The 18,727-nt window shown below is 27.2% G+C and overlaps 2 protein-coding genes across 2 annotated transcripts; both read right to left on the reverse strand.

Moving 5' to 3' along the window:
* Positions 1-1,331: 1,331 nt before the first annotated feature.
* Positions 1,332-11,497, reverse strand: LOC114938588 (uncharacterized). Its single transcript, XM_085484811.1, is given in 11 exon segments — positions 1,332-1,760; positions 2,279-2,450; positions 2,774-2,796; positions 2,798-2,919; positions 3,868-4,291; positions 5,700-5,906; positions 6,001-6,143; positions 7,223-7,268; positions 9,722-9,769; positions 10,064-10,142; positions 10,289-11,497. Coding segments are annotated over 11 exon segments (2,739 nt in total). The 5' UTR covers positions 11,442-11,497; the 3' UTR covers positions 1,332-1,438.
* Positions 11,498-13,080: 1,583 nt separating this feature from the next.
* Positions 13,081-18,442, reverse strand: LOC114945658 (G protein-coupled receptor Mth2-like). The gene is made up of 4 exons (XM_029321931.2): positions 16,927-18,442; positions 16,697-16,775; positions 14,994-15,464; positions 13,081-14,458 (listed from the first exon to the last, which is right to left on the reverse strand). The coding sequence occupies exons 1-3, from the start codon at positions 17,981-17,983 to the stop codon at positions 15,272-15,274; spliced, it is 1,329 nt and encodes a 442-aa protein (XP_029177764.2). The 5' UTR covers positions 17,984-18,442; the 3' UTR covers positions 13,081-14,458; positions 14,994-15,271.
* Between the last annotated feature and the right edge of the window lie 285 nt (positions 18,443-18,727).

Raw genomic sequence — 18,727 nt, forward strand, 5'->3', positions numbered from 1 at the left:
TCGATTTGATTTTAGCACTATATTACTATTATTGATGATTGCATGTCTTGAATTTTAATTATCTCACTAGATAAAGTCAGTATTTTATCACAGTATCCCGCTTTTTTCTGATGAAGAAATGAGAAGAATCATGTGCCTGCGCGGAAGAGAAGCAGAGACCACCGAGGACGACGAGTCGTCGATAGCTTTGTGAAAAACTGTCCGTCTACTAGACTATATAGGACTATACACATATAGCTTTTACATACTATATACAAAGAAAATAAGAAAAATTATTGAAACTTCTACTGACGATTGCTCCACCAATCCAGCAGCAAAAAAAATACTCTTGACTGTTTTTTAGATATTTAATGCTTAAATGAAGAGTCTTTATATTTCTAAGAATACCGCAAATAAAAAATAAATTGTTGCAGCAAAAGTCAAATAATAAAAATCTTGTAGTTATTAATTATTTTCTAAATGTATATTAAATTGTAATTATCTTATTCGTTTAAATATTTGTATGTAAAAATGTGTCTTTAATAATTAATTAATAATGCATTTGTACGAAAAAGTATTTATTTCACAGATTTATTAATCTCATTTGTTATCTTTAGACTACAAAAAGATTATTATAAGATAAAATTATATAGATTATATCTTTTATCAGTTTATTATTCGCCAACTCTTATACATTATCATATTAGTTATAATGAATGCACATATAAATTAAAAACAAATTACCTAATCCAAAACCGGTTTAGATTCCACGTGCATAACTTTGAGAGTTATGTCATAATTATTTATTTATTTGATTAAGAATTAAAAGCAGCAGTAGATCCGGTGGCGCTGATGTTATTTAATTTTTTATTCCCAATTTTTGATGAGGAAAGAAAATCTTTCACAAAAAATTTTATTGATTTCTTCAAAATCAATAATTGAAACTAATAATTAAATACGAAAATGTAAATCATAATGGAGAAAATAGTTATCTAAACCGAATTATTGTGATCATAAAAAATCTAAAACTTCAATTATTTAAATATTAATGTTACAATAACCTTATGATAAAATATTTAATTAAATTATAAAAAATATAATAATATTATAAATTTTTATTTTAATTCATAATATTAATAAATAAACATATATTTATTTGACATTTGTATAATAACATCTTATAATAATTTCATGCAAATTTTGTAGCAGCTTTCTGAATTTCTACTAATATTCTAAATATAAAAAAATTATCAGTCTACAATTAACAATATTATAAATATTTATATCAAGGAATGTAGCATAACTTTATTTAAATTTGAAAAAGAAGCGACACAAAATAATATGACTTTGCTACGAAATCCGAAAATATATATGAATTATAATTATTAATCTTAAACATAAAGATCAACATAAAAAAATATGATTTTAATTTTCAAATAAAAATTAAAGGTCGGTCCTATCATTGTGACTTCGTCCGAAAGAAATCTTCTTCTGATTGACTATTTCTTTTGATGTGATAATAACGTTCGACGATGTTGCATTTTATCCAGATCGAGCTTTTGGCAACAAACCGCAGCCGAATCGCTTGAATAACATGCGCTTTATCTTTTTTTTCCACAGAAATATGATAAAGGTGCAGATTCTTCATAATGTCCAGCAAATCAAAAACATACGAGTTGAAAATTGATACATTTTCAGATAATACTTCCGCTGTTAACATAAGCCATTTTATGCCTATTAAGATAAACAGTACGATAAATAGCTTCAGATATAGATTAAACCTGCAAACAAATATATAGTTTTCATAGTTCTTGTGAATATATAATGTATGAAATTTATTTTGTGTATAAAACTTATATGAAATATTTAAAAAAGTTTAAAATTTGTATTTTTGTGAAATACAAATGCATTTATTAATTTGATTTTCGTTATTAATTGTCATTTTGTTTAGAATTGCATAGATTTTCGAAGAGACAAGTAAAGTGTATATTCTTGAAAATATTACAAAATAAAAAAACTAAATCGGCGAATAGAAAAGATGTCGTCTGCAAATGACAATCTATGGCCAGTATTTATAATCTGAATTTAAATTTAACTAATCAAGCTCGGACTTAAGATTAAATATAAGATCGGACTATAATTATTAATACCGACCTAACACTCTCTTGTATAAAAAAAATGCGAATCGATCAATTATGCGATGCTGTTTGTATAAATGTTAATAAAAATGTTAATAAAAGTAGCATAAATTAATAAAATAGATTATTATATCTCAATGCAACAATATCTAAGTACATACCATTTTTTATTATCGTTATAGCACTTGCTCTCCGAATCTATCAGACGATGACTCGTATCCTTTTTGTAACGTCCAATTTTTAATACCGTAGAAATAGATAAACAAATGCTACTAATAATGCACATACTTTTGAGCACATAGTAATACAATATAAACGCAATTATATTTTCTCCTACAAGTGTGCGATGCAAAAAAAATATATTTTTATACTTATTTAATTTTCTATATCTTGTAAATGTGTGAAACATAATTTAAGTTTTAAATAGTGTATATAATTTTTTATTCAATAAATCTTCTAAAATTAATAACAACTAAGCCAACTAAACAAGCAAGGAAATTTTAGATTAAATAACTTTTATTTTAATATTTTAGTTAGCCATTTAATTGGTTTAGTTCTTCTTGTTAATGTTTGAGTTTACGCAAGTCTCTAATTATTAAAATTCTTCAAATATTTTAAAATTGATAGAGTTATATCCGTCAGTGATGTATACTCACCATCTAATATGCAACCGCTTGTAGCGAAATTTTGGTTGAAAAATTTCTGGCACGGTTGTAATAAAATCCATAATACTACAAACGATAGCCAGGATAAAGGGAATTCCCCACGCGTAGATCATATATAATAATTTCTTTCTCCGTTGCTGTTTCACATTTTTTTGTAACGAATAGAATGTTCTGTGAGAAAAATTATGTTATATTTTGCCAAAAACGATAGAAAACAAAATAATGCAAATGCACATTAAAATCATTGTTTTCGATCGCGGTTCTCAAAAACTTATTCTATATAAAAATAGACATTGTATACGACTATACGAATTTTACCATGCATTCATATTATTGATTTAATGTGTATATGCAGTTAACATATAACATGTGTATTATATATGCAAGAAATTATTCTATATAAATCATTTTCTTTTAAACGTTGATAATTACATTATATATATAAAAATATAAAAAATAAAATAAAATATAAAATATTCTAGAATGACTTGCCTGAATGTCCACCATATATCGAAACTCATCATATTTAACCAGAAAAAGCTTGCCAAAAAACAAAAGTAGATTAAGAAGGCTGAAAAATGGAATAAATAATATTTTAATTATTTATCATGTCTAAAGTTCTATTCACTTGTCATTATGTTTCACTTTTTTCGCGTCACAATTTTTGCAGCAATCTTTATAATAAATTTTACTAATATTAAATTTACTAATATTTTACTAATATTAAATTAAATAATTTCGATTTTTTTAAGACATACATTATTGAGGCAAACATAGATTGATTAGATGTCAAATTGCAAAATTCAAATTTAAATTTTACTCATTATTAATTTTTGCGTTTTTAAGATTTTAATAAATTATATATTCAAGAAATAGTAAGATAATAAATAATAAATTCGCAAAAATATAATTATATATTAATATATATATTAACACACACAATAATATATTATTATATTATATAATATATTAATATATAATATAATATATTAATATATTAATATATTGTAATAATAGAATAATATATTAATAACAAATATATACATTGTATCGATTGCATCTAATTATGTAATTTACATATATACTGTACCTGTTGTAACGGAATCTTGCAGAGCATTTGTTCTAATTATAATATTCACAATGTCAATTCCATATGCAACAGACAAGGCACCGATGTAATTCCGCAATATGAAGCCGTGTACATTTCGGAGTTCTGGCAGTATGGAATACACGAGAAATATCAGCAGTAAAAATAATAAAGATCCTATGTCGGCGCCCAAATCTATGTAGTTTATTTTATTCATTTCTACTAAAAGATTACTATTAGGCGCTGTTACAGGAAAACTCTCAAGAGTGCTGCTGGAATTTTTAAGCAACTGATCGTTCTCCTCTTTGATCCTCGTCAAATTCTCATCATCATTACATGTGGAGTTGATGCGACAATCTTCGTGTTGGGTATTTTTGAAGGGATTTTTATACGAGTCACGTCGCAGCTTTTCTGTTTGGTCGCTATAATGTGTCGTAAAATTTGCGTTTATCTCGTCATTTTCTTCATTCTTGAAATTTTGAGATTGCGCAAACGAAATTACGAAGAGAAGCGCACAGCACCACATTCCAGGCTTTTTTCCATACATCGTTAATTTTTTAATACATCATGTAAACACTTATCATTTTTTAGTAATTACTGATATGCTGTGGAAATAAAGTTACATTAATGAAACGTTAAGCTACAATAATTTAGCGAGGCTTTTTCTCGGGAAAGAATTAAGAATCTGTTTTTAAAGAATCTTTTCTCGTCAATTTATCAAGAAGAAATTAATGACAGAAAGACACTTCAATTGAACAGATAAATGTTAATATTGAGATTTGCATACATAAAGATATGCACATATAAAATGAAACGTAGAATAATAGAGGATAATGTAAGGATTTAACATTTTTTTATGAAGATATACTAAAATTAAACAAAACAGAAATGAATAATTACGCAAGCTTGTACTTGCGGAAGGCGAGACAAGTCACGATTACTACACGCGTAGTAACACAGCTGATTCATTTTGTCATGTGTGAATCGCTCAATCGCGTTACGCAATTCACGTGTGAAACGACCGTATATCTTTCTACCTAGATTTACAGACATTCACCTATTTTACATGACAAAACAAATCAGCTATTTGTTGACACGACACGTAATTTGTGTTATCTCTCGGGAAAAAAATGTTTATATAGAATTATATATAATTAATTGTATAATTATACATATAATCGTAAGATTATATATATGAAATATGTCCATTAAATTTTTATACATAATTATATTTTATATATAAATTATATGAGTTCATATATAACCATGTCAAATTATATATGAAACATATATATAATTATACATATATATGAAAAGAAATAGTTATTTATTATATATATATAAATTTATTATATAATTATATATAAATAAAGCACTTTTATCTAATTATGTATAAATATATTTTATATATACTTTTTCGATTATATGTATAATTTTATATATTTTTATATAATTTTATTGTTATATATAAAAAATTTTATCCCGAGTTATTCTTAAAAAAATAATTGAAATAAATGAATACAATAATACAATAATGAATATTGACATATTTAAATGACGGTAAATCTATTTTATTATTTTCATATTTTCATATCTGCATTAATACTGTAATATTTTTTACAGACTATTATTTAATTATTAAAAGAATGAAAGTACAAAAAATTTATCTGTTAATACAATTATGCTCTCTTCTCGTTTATTTTTTGACGTTATAATATTTATGTAACATAAGGTTTTATAAATCTTGCGCTATCGTTATCTTAATTCTAAGAGACGATATAAGAGAGACTTGAAGTAAACATCGATTACGAGCCGCGATATGTAGTAAACCCAAAAGGACTCAACAGCAAAGGAATATGATAATGTTCGCGAGAATTTTCCACGTCAAACACCACATCGATCAACGGATACATCGAATTGGTCGCATTTCGTCTGAAATAATCATTCACCCGAAATTCGATCTTGAATCTGCCAGGTGTGGGAGTCTCTCTTTCATCTTGTAGCAGATCTGCGCTACGTCCGTTTGATCTTGTCATGCTGTGGAGGAAATAATAATTTTTAACAAAAGATGAATAAAATATAATGCAAAAATATATATAATGCATAGAAGATGCACATATAGAACATATACCTTTCTTTTAGAAGAATCCATTTATCATTCTCGAACTTGTAAAGACTTACTGCCAAATTATCAGCAGGTAGACCTCTACTAGTATCCAAAACGTGCGTAGTGATACTTAATTTTGCTTCTTTCGGATTTACGGAAGTGGTCATCTATCGCATAAAAATCATAATTGTATTACATATAATTATTATGACATCAAAATGATGTCATAATAATTACTGTGGCTATATGGGTAACTATACAAATATATAAAAATTTTAAGGATAATAATATATCCAAACTTTTTCTGCTTTTAAAATTATAACAAATTGTAGACTAACAATAATTTATATTTTATATACTATATGTTTAAATAATTATTTTTGTAATAGTTTGAAAACTATTAAAAAACTCGACCAAAGATTAACACATTAATATAATTTTAGAGTTCACATGTAATTGAACTTGCATTATTTTCTTTTATTAAAATTCTCATTTTATACAAAAATAAGTATAAAAGAAAAGTTAATGAGAATCCGGCGCAAAAAATAGAGCATGCGTGAATAATTCTTTTTCGAAATAACTTATCTCTTAAATTATTTTCATTAATTGTCAACAAATTATCCCTCTTTAAAAAACATGTTATTAATTTTCGAATATATCGAAGTCTTCTCGTAATTAGCGAATACATTGTTAATTAATTTTGTTTATTAATTTTTTTACAATTAGGTGATTTTGATTACAGTCTTTCTCAATTAGAAAGATAAAATAGCATGTATTATCTACAAAATTATTTATAAAATGGAATAAAATTGAAAATAATCGAAAGGTTAAGAGATTATAACATATATTCAGAGTTGGAAAGTAACGAGTTACTTGTAACGAAGTTACAGTTACAGTAACATATGGATCTTCATATGATTTAATCTTTTACCTACAATTCTCATATATATTTAGTGTACATAAAATAATATAATACATAATTAAGATCGACCAATCACAGTCAAGTATTTAAAAAAATTTTTAAATGTAATAATTTGCTTGCGACTTTGCGATTACCATTTAGTAAGTTACTAACTATTGTTACTGTTGTATATAAAGGCCATTCCCCAAGGAAAACAGAAGATCAAAATTATGTCAATAAAACATCATATATTGATTAAATATTGACCAAAAAATGACATAAATTTAGTCAATATGACATTAAATTGACATCATTTTGACTTTTCTGTTCTCCTTGAGTTCATACATTGATGGTTTGAGCGCGTGCTCGTTCGATAGTTAATGTTTCGTCACTATCGCGGATCAGGAGAGGATATTTTATCCGGAAATATTAATTTAGGGTGCAAAGTATATTGTATTTCACTGCATTTATTCGTGTCACAAAAATCTAGTACAAAACTTCTACTCTCCACCGAGAAAAACCGTATTACGCGAACGCAAGTCAAATTCTATCTGCCTCTTCGAGGCCGCGCATTGTCTCGCTTCTCTCGATCATTCCACGACCTTATTTTTATTTTTAGGTGATTAGACTATCTATTATTTTGAAGTACTCTTGCTTTTTATTATGTTCGGAAATCGAAATTTACTTTCGTCATGTTAGTCGCTTATTTGTTTATTTATTGTTTTGTGTCACCGGTCGCGATATCCTTAACACACGTCGCTTGTAATTTTAATTTTTATTTCGTATATATTTTATACGCTTGTGGCATTTATCGCCACAATGTTAACACATCGGTTTATCGTTAGTCGCCAAATTCTGTCATGCTAAATATAAAATAAAAACAAAATACTTACTATTCCAAAACCGGTTTACCTGGTTTATATATCCGATTTTTCAAATCCAAGTTTTAATCTATTGTATATTTAGACGAATTTATGTTGTGAGTGATTATACATTAAAATTCACAAAAATTTTACTATATAACAATTCTCTTGATTTTAACATTAACATATAATACAATTAATCCTTTTGTTCTTAAAATTTTTATAAAAAAATTATCCATTTGAGATTTAAGTTTTATCATTAGAATATAATTAACGCGCGCGCTTATATGCAAGTAGATACATACTAATCATTTTAATAAGTAAAATATTTATTATATATTGATTTTACATTGATTAGGTGATATTATACCGATATATTATAACACAATACACATATTACACTGATTTGGGTATATTATAAAATATGCGTTAGACATTCCTTTCTTTTGATTGCCTATATTATTAATAATATTCGCAGCAGATGTCAAAGCAATATTTTTGACAGTATAGTATATGTACGAAATGTTCCCAGTAAAAACAATATAATCATTTAACAAAATTAAACAAATCATATATAGTAGGCCAACTGAACGAGCAAATAAATAAGGTGTAAAAATTTTTATTAATAGTTAAATAATTAAATTAACATTCCGTTACAGAATCGATATAAATTGTAAACGTTTCGACTGCACTACAGTCTTTATCAATACATAAAAGTTAAATATTAAAATACAAAGTTAAATGTTAAAAATACAAAGTTAGTTAAATATTAAAATATAAAATTGAAACGAATCTTCGCTGTTGACCAATAGATATGCAAGGCGATTGGTCTGAGATGCCAAGTTATGCGACATTTGAGCATGCTACGGATATAATACGCGAATTAAATCAATGTCAGAGAGAATTAAAAAATCTTTCAACTTACATTATCGTTTTAACAAGTCCTTTTCCCCGATATTTCAAGTGTGTGTTGCGAAGTCTGAATACCAAATGTCAAAATAGAGAGCGTGATGTATTTATTTATTACCAATGTTTTTTCTAAATTATGATTCAGCAAATTTTTTAAGTATGTCAAAATAACTACTGTCTAACAATTCGGTGTCTGTATTTAAATTAATTCCATTTTTCTGTTCTTTAATGTGGATCATTTCAGATATTAGTCTTTTATGGTAGTTCTTTTCGTGATCCATAATTTTAATATTGTCCCAGTCAAATGTATGTTGTTCGTTTAGAATGTGTTCTGTGACAACCGAATGTCTAGCAGAGTCTAATTTAATATTATTTTTATGTTCTTTAAGTCTCGTTCCTAACTGTCTTTTTGTCTGTCCGACATATGTGGCGTCACAATCGTTGCAATTCAACTTATAAATAACATTAGAATTCGTGGGGCAATTATTTTTGTCCTTTTGAACTCTTATGAAGTCATTCAATTTTTTAATGCAACGATATCCTACCACTACGTCAGGTCTTCTTATTGCTGAAGCAACTTTCTCAGATATTGATTCTATATATGGTATGACAAAATATTTAATGTTAGTATTAGTATTATTGGTATCTGTTATATTGTTATTATTAGGCTTGTTAAATTTCTTAGTTGAGAGATTTTTTAATCTGCGTTTTATTTCTGTGAAAATTAGATCAAGAGGATAACCGTTGGATAGCAAAATGTTAATAGCTTTCTCTATATTTTTTTTGTGAAATTGCGGATGTGATAGTAATAAAGCTCTATCTACCAAGTTATAAATTGTTCCTATTTTATGACAAGTCGGATGATTTGAAAAAAATGAAAGTAATCTACCTGAGAATGTCTTTTTGTGATACCAATCTAAATAAATTTTATTATCTATTACTTTGATCATTATGTCTAAAAAGCTTATACAACGATTATCCTCTTTTTCCAATGTAAATTGTAGTCTATCGTTATAATTGTTGAATTCGTTCAAAACATATGTAATATTGTCAGCGGATATAATAAAACAACTTTTTTTTTTCTCGTTGTCTGATGTTTCTTTGTAACGAACAGAATCCTCTGCAATTTACACAACATATTTAACAAACAATAAATCAAAGAAATCAGAATGTAAAAGCGTTAAAATAATGTGTCTTTGATCGAGTCACTCTATCACTCTATAGAGCAATATACCAACACAATACTACTAACACAATATATAAAAAAATTTGATTAATACAGAATTTTGCATATTATTATCTATCTTTATCTTTAAACTGATATATGTAAAATCAAAAATAAAGCAATTTTATACAGGTAAATGAAAGGCAAGTTTAAAATAAGTAGTATAATATGGAATATTTTCCAACTTACCTGAATGTGCACCACATATCAAAGCTCATTATACTTAACCAAAAAAAACTCGCTATTTCGCAAAAGTATTCTAAAAAGGCTGTAAAAATGAATAAAATTAAAGATTGTAATAATAAATAATAATATATAATATTATTAATATAAATATAAATGTAATATGTAATTTGCACTTTTAATTGAAATATATAAGGAGCAGGAAAATAGTTATTTAGATATATATTCTACCTATTGTAACGCAAACAGAATACGGTTTATCACCTATTCTGATCATCATATTCACAAAGCTAATGATGTATGCAACAGTCAGAGCACCGCTGTAATTGCGCAACATAAAGCCGTGTACATTTCGGAGTTCTGGCAATATGGAATACACCAGAAATACTGACCCCAGAAGTAATATACATACTATACGGAAAATCTGATATATAATATGCATCTTAAACATTGTGGCGTCATATCTAGTCTTCCACATGATGCAGTAAGAAATATTTACAAAGTTGTTTAATCTGAACTCATTCCTGTCGTCGACGACGTCATATTCAGTACTCCTGTTGAACAAGTAAGCAATATTTAAAAAGGTGGTTAATCTGAACTTATTCCTATCGTCGACGGCGAAACAATATAATGTTGATTCAAGAAATACTTTATAAATAGGTAAATATATAGAACCGTTGGTAAAAATCTTATAATTGTAGTGAAAACTGGAGGGAAGCAGTTGACTATTTTGAAACAAATCATAAACGGACAGCTGAAACAATTTGTTTACTCTCTTTTCGCTCTGAGTCAAATCGTTCGTGTATACGTTTGGAAAAATGTATTCAATTTCTTCAGGAATGCAGTTGTCATCAACCAGACGATAGCCAAGAGGACAGCAGAGCGGAATGCAAATATTATTATGACACATTTCGTTTGGAACGATGTTAATTTCATTAGCATCTTTGCTGGAATTTTTGAAGACTTCAAGTGACATGGAATCATTCTTTTCAATTACATTTTCATGAACTTGCTCAGCCGTGAAATTTCTTGTATGATTGACATATGTCCAATTCGTGTTAGATTTCATCGATTTTTGCTCATCATCTTTATTCTGCATTGAATGCTTGTAACGTTTATGTTGAATGAAATCATTATCCTCGCGTTTATTATTCATATGAAATTCATGCTGCATTTCGTCATTTTGTGTATTGTTCATCAAATGTTTATACAAATCATGTCGCAGAGTTATTATTTCGTCGTCAAAATTTGTTGTAGAATCCGTATTTATCTCGTATCGTATCGTCAAATTATCATCCTCGTTGATGGAATTTTGCTGCGATTTCGATAACGAAATGACGAGGAGAAGCACGGAACACACAAATGCAAACATTTTGCCACTCATTATTAGACATAACAATAATATATTTTAGAATAATTATATAAATAATCAAATTTAGTGTTTATTTATAATTTTTCATATAAGTTTTAAATCTTTAATAATTAAAAAACGTCAGATTATATTTCTGCATACAATACTTTTGCTTTTGTATTAATTGCAATAAAATGTGTCAAGTGCAAAATACAATAAAATTAAATGATCTTATTCTATTTCTCAGCAAAATCTCGAAAGGTCGATTAGATTTTAGCACAATTATTATTAATATTAATGATTGTACGTATTGAATTTTAATTATTTCACTAGATAAAGTTAGTATTATATCACTGTATCCGGCTTCTTTTTAATAGAGAAATACACAAGATACATCTGCCAGTGCAGGAGAGGAAACGAGACTACCGAGGACGACGAGTCGTCGAGCTTTGCGAGAAACTGCGTTTTTTATTATAGGAGACTATACACATATAGGATATACTATACACATATTATAGCTTTGACATACTATTTTCTAGCACTATTAACGTAGATGATTACGCGATTGATTTTTAATTATCTCGTTGCATTTGTTAAAACATATAATGTATCACTGTATCCAAGTTTGACTTCTCTTTCTAAGAAAAGCGAAAAATATATGTATCAAAAATGTATTTGCACGAGAGAAAAAATTAAACTACCGAAAAAGACGAGTCGAAAATAGTTTTATAGGGGAACTCACATACACACAGTCCATCTACTACTTTATAAAATTGCATATATTATATATAATTATACAAATTTTATATAAACTTATTTTATATAAATATTAAACAAATTTAAGTATACAAAAATAGCAGAAAAACATTTGGGGAATTTTCTACTAACATAAATTGACCAATCCAGCAGCAAAATAGAATAAACTCGTAAAGCCAGTTTCTCAAAACATCAGTGAACTTTACAATTCGGTTAAATTATACCTTTTAGTTTCATTAGCATCTTTGCTTGAATTTTTAAAGTCTTCAAGTGACATGGAATCATTATTTTCAATTACATTTTCATAAACTTCCTGCGGCATGAAATTCTTTTTATGATTGACATTTGTCGAATTCATGTTAGATTTTATCGATTTTTGCTCATCATCTTTATTCTGCATAGAATGCTTGTAACGTTTATGTTAAATCAAATAATTATCCTCGCGTTTATTATTTATATTCGCATTTATTTCGTATTGTATCGTCAAACTATCATCTTTATTGGTGGAAATATACTGCAATTTCGATGACGAAATGACGAGGAGAAGAACGGAACACACAAATGAAAACATTTTTCCACTCATTATTTCACGTAAGAGTATACTTTAGAATAATTAAATATAATCAAATTAGTGTTTATAATTTCTCATAAAAGTTTTAAATTTGCAAGAATTAAAAAATGTCATATTATATTTCTACATATACCTTTGCTTTTGTATTAATTGCAATAAAATGTGTCAAGTACAAAATATAATAAAATTAAATTATCTCATTTTGTTTCTCAACAAAATCTCGACAAATCTATCTGATTTTAGCACTATTATTATTATTATTATTAATGATTACGAGTATTGAGAATTTTAATTATTTTAATAAATAAAGTCAGTATTAATATATCACAGTATCCAGCTTTCACATTTTTCTGATAGAAGGGTGCACAAGATACATGTGCCTGCACGGGAGATGAGACTAGAAGATGAAACTAGGAGATGAGACGAGGACGACGAGACATCGATAGCTTTGCGAAAAACTGTCCGTCTACTATACTATATGGGACTATACACTATACAGAACTTTGACATACTATATGCAAAGAAAATTACTGTAGTGCTATTTTTGTTTTATGTTTGTTTTTATTTTTTGTAATCTCCCATTTGTGGATTGAGCGGATAGTGCTTTGCGCGCAAAACTTGCCCGTAAGTTGAGGCGTAGGGTACAGATACAGGTGTCTTTATTGTTAAGTCGATTATCTCAAAAATGGTTTGTCGTATGAAAAAAGTCAAAGAGTCAAAAAATACTTATTTTTGTATTTTTTGTCATAAACTGTAATGTATTTCAAATTTATTGCATCACCACATAAGTTTTGTCAATTGAAAAGTAACCCCAGCCTCTAAAACCTCCTTCGAAATTTTGTTAGAAAATTTTTGACAATAAAAATGTATAAAACGCATAAAGAAATGTGTATGTGCCATCTTTCATAAAATTCTAAGTCCAAGTTTAGACAATATACGGAAAATTCGAGTTTTTTGGGGAAACTTTTGGATGGTGTTGCTCAGAGGGGGTGCGTTTCCGGACATATGTTTATAGGACAATTTTACCTTATTTTGACTTGTAGAATATACCTATTTTCTTCTACTATCGATTCTGGAACACCCTGTATGTATAATAACAACAAGTAATTTTATGCAAATTTTATGGCAGCTTTTTTAAAATTTTACAAATATTGAAAATTGAAAATAATATATATCAGCCCACAATTAACAATTTTAAAAATATTTATGTCAAGGAATGTAACATAATCTCATTTAAATTTGAAAAAGAAACGAGACAAAATAATAGACAAATGCTTTTGCTACGAAATCTGAAAATATGTGTGAATTATAATTATTAATCTTAAACATAAAAATCAACATGAAAAAAACATGATTTTAATTTTGGAATAAAAATTAAAGTTTGGTGCTATCAGTGTGACTCCTTGCTCGTCCAGAGGAACTCATTTTCTCCTGCATGACTATTTCCTCTGTCGTGGTAATAATGCTCGACGATGTTACATACGATTCGGATCGAGCTTTTGGCAACAAACCGCAGCCGAATCGTTTGAATAACATGCGCTTGATCTTTTTTCTCCACACAAATATGATAAAGGTGCATAGATTCTGTATAATGTCCAGCAACTCAATAAGATGCGAGTTGTAAATTGATACATTTCCAGATAATTCATCCGCTGTTATCATAAGACATCTTATGCCTATTACGATAAACAGCACAATAAATATCTTCAGATATAGATTAAACCTGCAAACAAATATATAATATTCATAGTTCTTGTGAATAAATAATGCATGAAATTGATTTAATATATAAGCTAAGTAAAACATTTTTAAGAGAGTTTAAAATTTTTATTTGTGTAAAATACAAATACATTCATTAATTTGATTTTAGTTATTAAATGTCATTTTGTTTAGAATTGAATAGATTCTTGAAGAAACACGTAAAGTGATATATTTTTGAAAATATTACAAAATTAAAAAAGTAAACCAGCGAATAAAAAAGACGTCGTCTACAAATAATAATCTATGGTATTTATAATCTGAATTAATATATTTAATATCGTTTTAAATTTCTGATCTTGATTTAAAAATCCATTTCCTCAATCAAGCTCGAACTTAAGATTGAATATAAGCTCGGACTACTATTTGTTTCTTTTATAAAAAAATGCGAATCAATCAATCATGCAACGCTGTTTGCATAAATGTTAATAAAAGTAACATAAATCTCATTAATAAAATAGATTATCATGTCTCAATGCAATCGATATCTCAGTACATACCATTTTTTATTATCGTTATAGCACTTGCTCTCCGAAATTTTTAGACCAAGATTCGTATGATTACAAGTATTGAGAATTTTAATTATCTTAATAGATCCTTTTTGTAACGCGCAATTTTTAATGCCGTAGATATAGAGAAACAAATGCAAAAGAACATGCACATACTTTTGAGCCCATGATAATACAACAAATACGGACCAGTCTCTGTAAGTATAAAACATCTGAGTTTTCATGCTCTTTCTCACCATACTAAAATACTATAGCATTATCTTCACTTACTAAAAAAAAAAACATTCTCCTTCATAAAATTCCGGTCGCAAAATTGATGGTACATGCTGGTACTTAGAAAGAATATCCATGCTGACAGATAAAATAGCAAACATAAAAGGACATCCCCACGCAAAGATCGTATAATATATCAACTTTCTTTTTTTTTGTTGTCTGACGTTTCTTTGTAACGAACAGAATCCTCTGCAATTTACACAACATATTTAATAAACAACACATAAAAGAAATCAGAATGTAAAAACGTCAAAATAATGTGTCTTTGATCAAGTCACTTTATCATACTATAAAGCAAAGATTCAGCTTGAAGAATCCATTTTTAAATTGTGGTAAGATGATTTTTAACGGTGTTATGAACGATTATAGTAAAAATGACATTTTCTCTTTAATTTGTGATAACTTTTGATAAAGAAAAATCAGGATTTACGTTTTAAAAAACAATTTTGCACGTAAAACTTCAGAGTGTAACATGGAAATGTCAAGAAATTTTTCAAATTTTTTTGTGCATGCGACACGTCTACAAAGTGGGAAGAAATTTTTCATTTTGTTATGTTTTTCGTTTCTTGTATATAAAAAATATCAGAATTTAAGCAAATAAAAAAAGATGTAAACCACTGAAATTAGAGATTTCACGTTTTAAAACTCTTTTTTAAAGTTTAAATTCTCATTATTCGAAACAAAGTTTGGTCTATCTATCCAACCAATCTATTTAAAGTTTGCCTATTCTTGGACAATTGTCTTTTATTATCTTTTTTTATGCCTTAATTATTTTAAAAGTGTTTATTTACATAGCTATTATGCAGACACAACAATTGTATTAAAATTTTTATTTACTTTTAAAAGACAAATTTTTAATTAAAAAATCTACTTTTATTTTGTGAAAACATATCGTGTATTGTTTTATTTCATAAATTAATATAAATTAAAAGAAAAAAAAGTTAAATATCAAAATATTATTGCATTATATCGAATTATTAGATTTTGTTATATATATTTTTTTATATATATTTAACGTTTTATTTATATTTAAATTAAATATATAATATGCTTATTATATCTAATACGCTATTTTTACTTTTAAAAAATTAATCATTTAAAAGTCTGTAATCAATTAATGAAAATATCCAAGAAAACTATTTATTTCAAATTATAATTTGAACCTATTATCTTTATACTCTAACTTATAACGTTCTAAATATAATTGTTCTATTATTAAATATTATTTTCAAATATATAATTGTTTTTGCACGTACCAACACAATGCATAAAAGAATTCGATTAATACAGAATTTTGCATATTTTCTATTTTCATCTTTAAACTGATATATGTAAAATCAAAAAACAAAAATTTTATAAAGATAAATAAAAGGCAAGTGTTAAAAATAAGTAATAATAATATAGAATATTTTCCAACTTACCTGAATGTGCACCACATATCAAAGCTCATTATACTTAACCAAAAGAAACTCGCCATACAACAAAGGTAGTTTAAGAAAGCTGCAAAAATAAATAAAAATACAGACTGTATTAATAAATAATAATATATTATTAATATAAATTTATATAAATATAAATGTAATATGTAATTTGCACTTTTAGTTGAAATATATAAGGAGCAAAAAATAAGTGATTTAGATATATATTCTACCTATTGTAACGCAAACAGAATACAGTATGTCAGCCGTTCTGATAAAAGTCACAATGTAAATGCTGTATGCAAAAGTCAAAGCACCGCTGTAATTGTGCAACATAAAGCCGTGTACATTTCGGAGTTCTGGCAATATGGAATACACCAGAAATACTGACCCCAAAAGTAATGTAGATACTATATGGCAACTCAGATATGTAATGTGTATGTCATTAATCTCAGAAATCCTCTTGATTCTGTTATAAGTTTTGGAACAGATGGTTACTTCGAACTTATTCTCATCGACGACGGCGAGACAATATGATTTCGATTCAACATTCATTTTATAATAAGGTAAATATATAGAACCGTTGGTAAAAATCTTATAATCGTGGATATCTTTGAAATGCAGAACGTGACCTTCCTGGCACGAATCATAAATGGCTAGCTCAAACAATACGTTCACTCTTTTTTCGCTCTGCGTCGAATCGTTCGTGTATACGTTTGGAAAAATGTATTCAATTTCTTCAGGAATGCATTTACCATGAACCAGACGCTCGCCAAGAGAACAGCAGAGCCGAATGCAAGTATCATTATGACACATTTCGTTTGGGACGATGACAGTTTCATTAGCATCTTTGCTGGAATTTTTGAAGACTTCAAGTGACATAGAATCATTCTTTTCAATTACATTTTCATAAACTTCCTGAGTCGTGAAATTCCTTTTATGATTGACATATGTCGAATTTGTGTTAGATTTCATCGATTTTTGCTCATCATCTTTATTCTGCATTGAATGCTTGTAACGTTTATGTTGAATGAAATCATTACCCTCGCGTTTATTATTCATATGTAATTCATACTGCAATATGTCATTTTGTGTATTATTTATCAAATTTTTATGCAAAACATGTCGCAGTGTTATTGTTTCGTCATTATAATTTGTTGTAAAATCCGTATTTATCTCGTATCGTAACGTCAAATTATCATCTCTGTTAGTGGAATTTTGCTGCGATTTCGATAACGAAATGACGAGGAGAAGCACGGAACACACAAATGCAAACATTTTGCCACTCATTATTTGACATAACAATAATATATTTTAGAATAATTATATAGATAATCAAATTTAGTGTTTATAATTTTTCATATAAGTTTTAAATCTATAATAATTAAAAAACGTCAGATTATATTTCTGCATATACTTTTGCTTTTGTATTAATTGCAATAAAATGTGTCAAGTACAAAATATAATAAAATTAAATTATTCTATTTTGTTTTTCAGCAAAATCTCGAAATGTCGATTTGATTTTAGCACTATATTACTATTATTGATGATTGCATGTCTTGAATTTCAATTATCTCACTAAAAAAGTCAGTATTTTATCACAGTATCCCGCTTTTTTCTGATGAAGAAATGAGAAGAATGCACAAGATACATGTGCCTGCGCGGAAGAGAAGCAGAGACCACCGAGGACGACGAGTCGTCGATAGCTTTGTGAAAAACTGTCCGTCTACTAGACTATATAGGACTATACACATATAGCTTTTACATACTATATACAAGAAAAATAAGAAAAATTATTGAAACTTCTACTGACGATAGCTCCACCAATCCAGCAGCAAAAAAAAATACTCTTGACTGTTTTTTAGATATTTAATGCTTAAATAAAGAGTCTTTATATTTCTAAGAATATTGCAAATAATAAATTAATTGATGCAGCAAAAGTCAAATAATAAAAATCTTGTAGTTATTAATGATTTTCTAAATGTATATTAAATTGTAATTATCTTATTCGTTTAAATATTTGTATATAAAAAT

Source organism: Nylanderia fulva, unplaced genomic scaffold (genome assembly GCF_048542155.1).
Source record: "Nylanderia fulva isolate GAGA-0341 unplaced genomic scaffold, ASM4854215v1 Scaffold32, whole genome shotgun sequence".
NCBI lineage: Eukaryota > Metazoa > Arthropoda > Insecta > Hymenoptera > Formicidae > Nylanderia > Nylanderia fulva.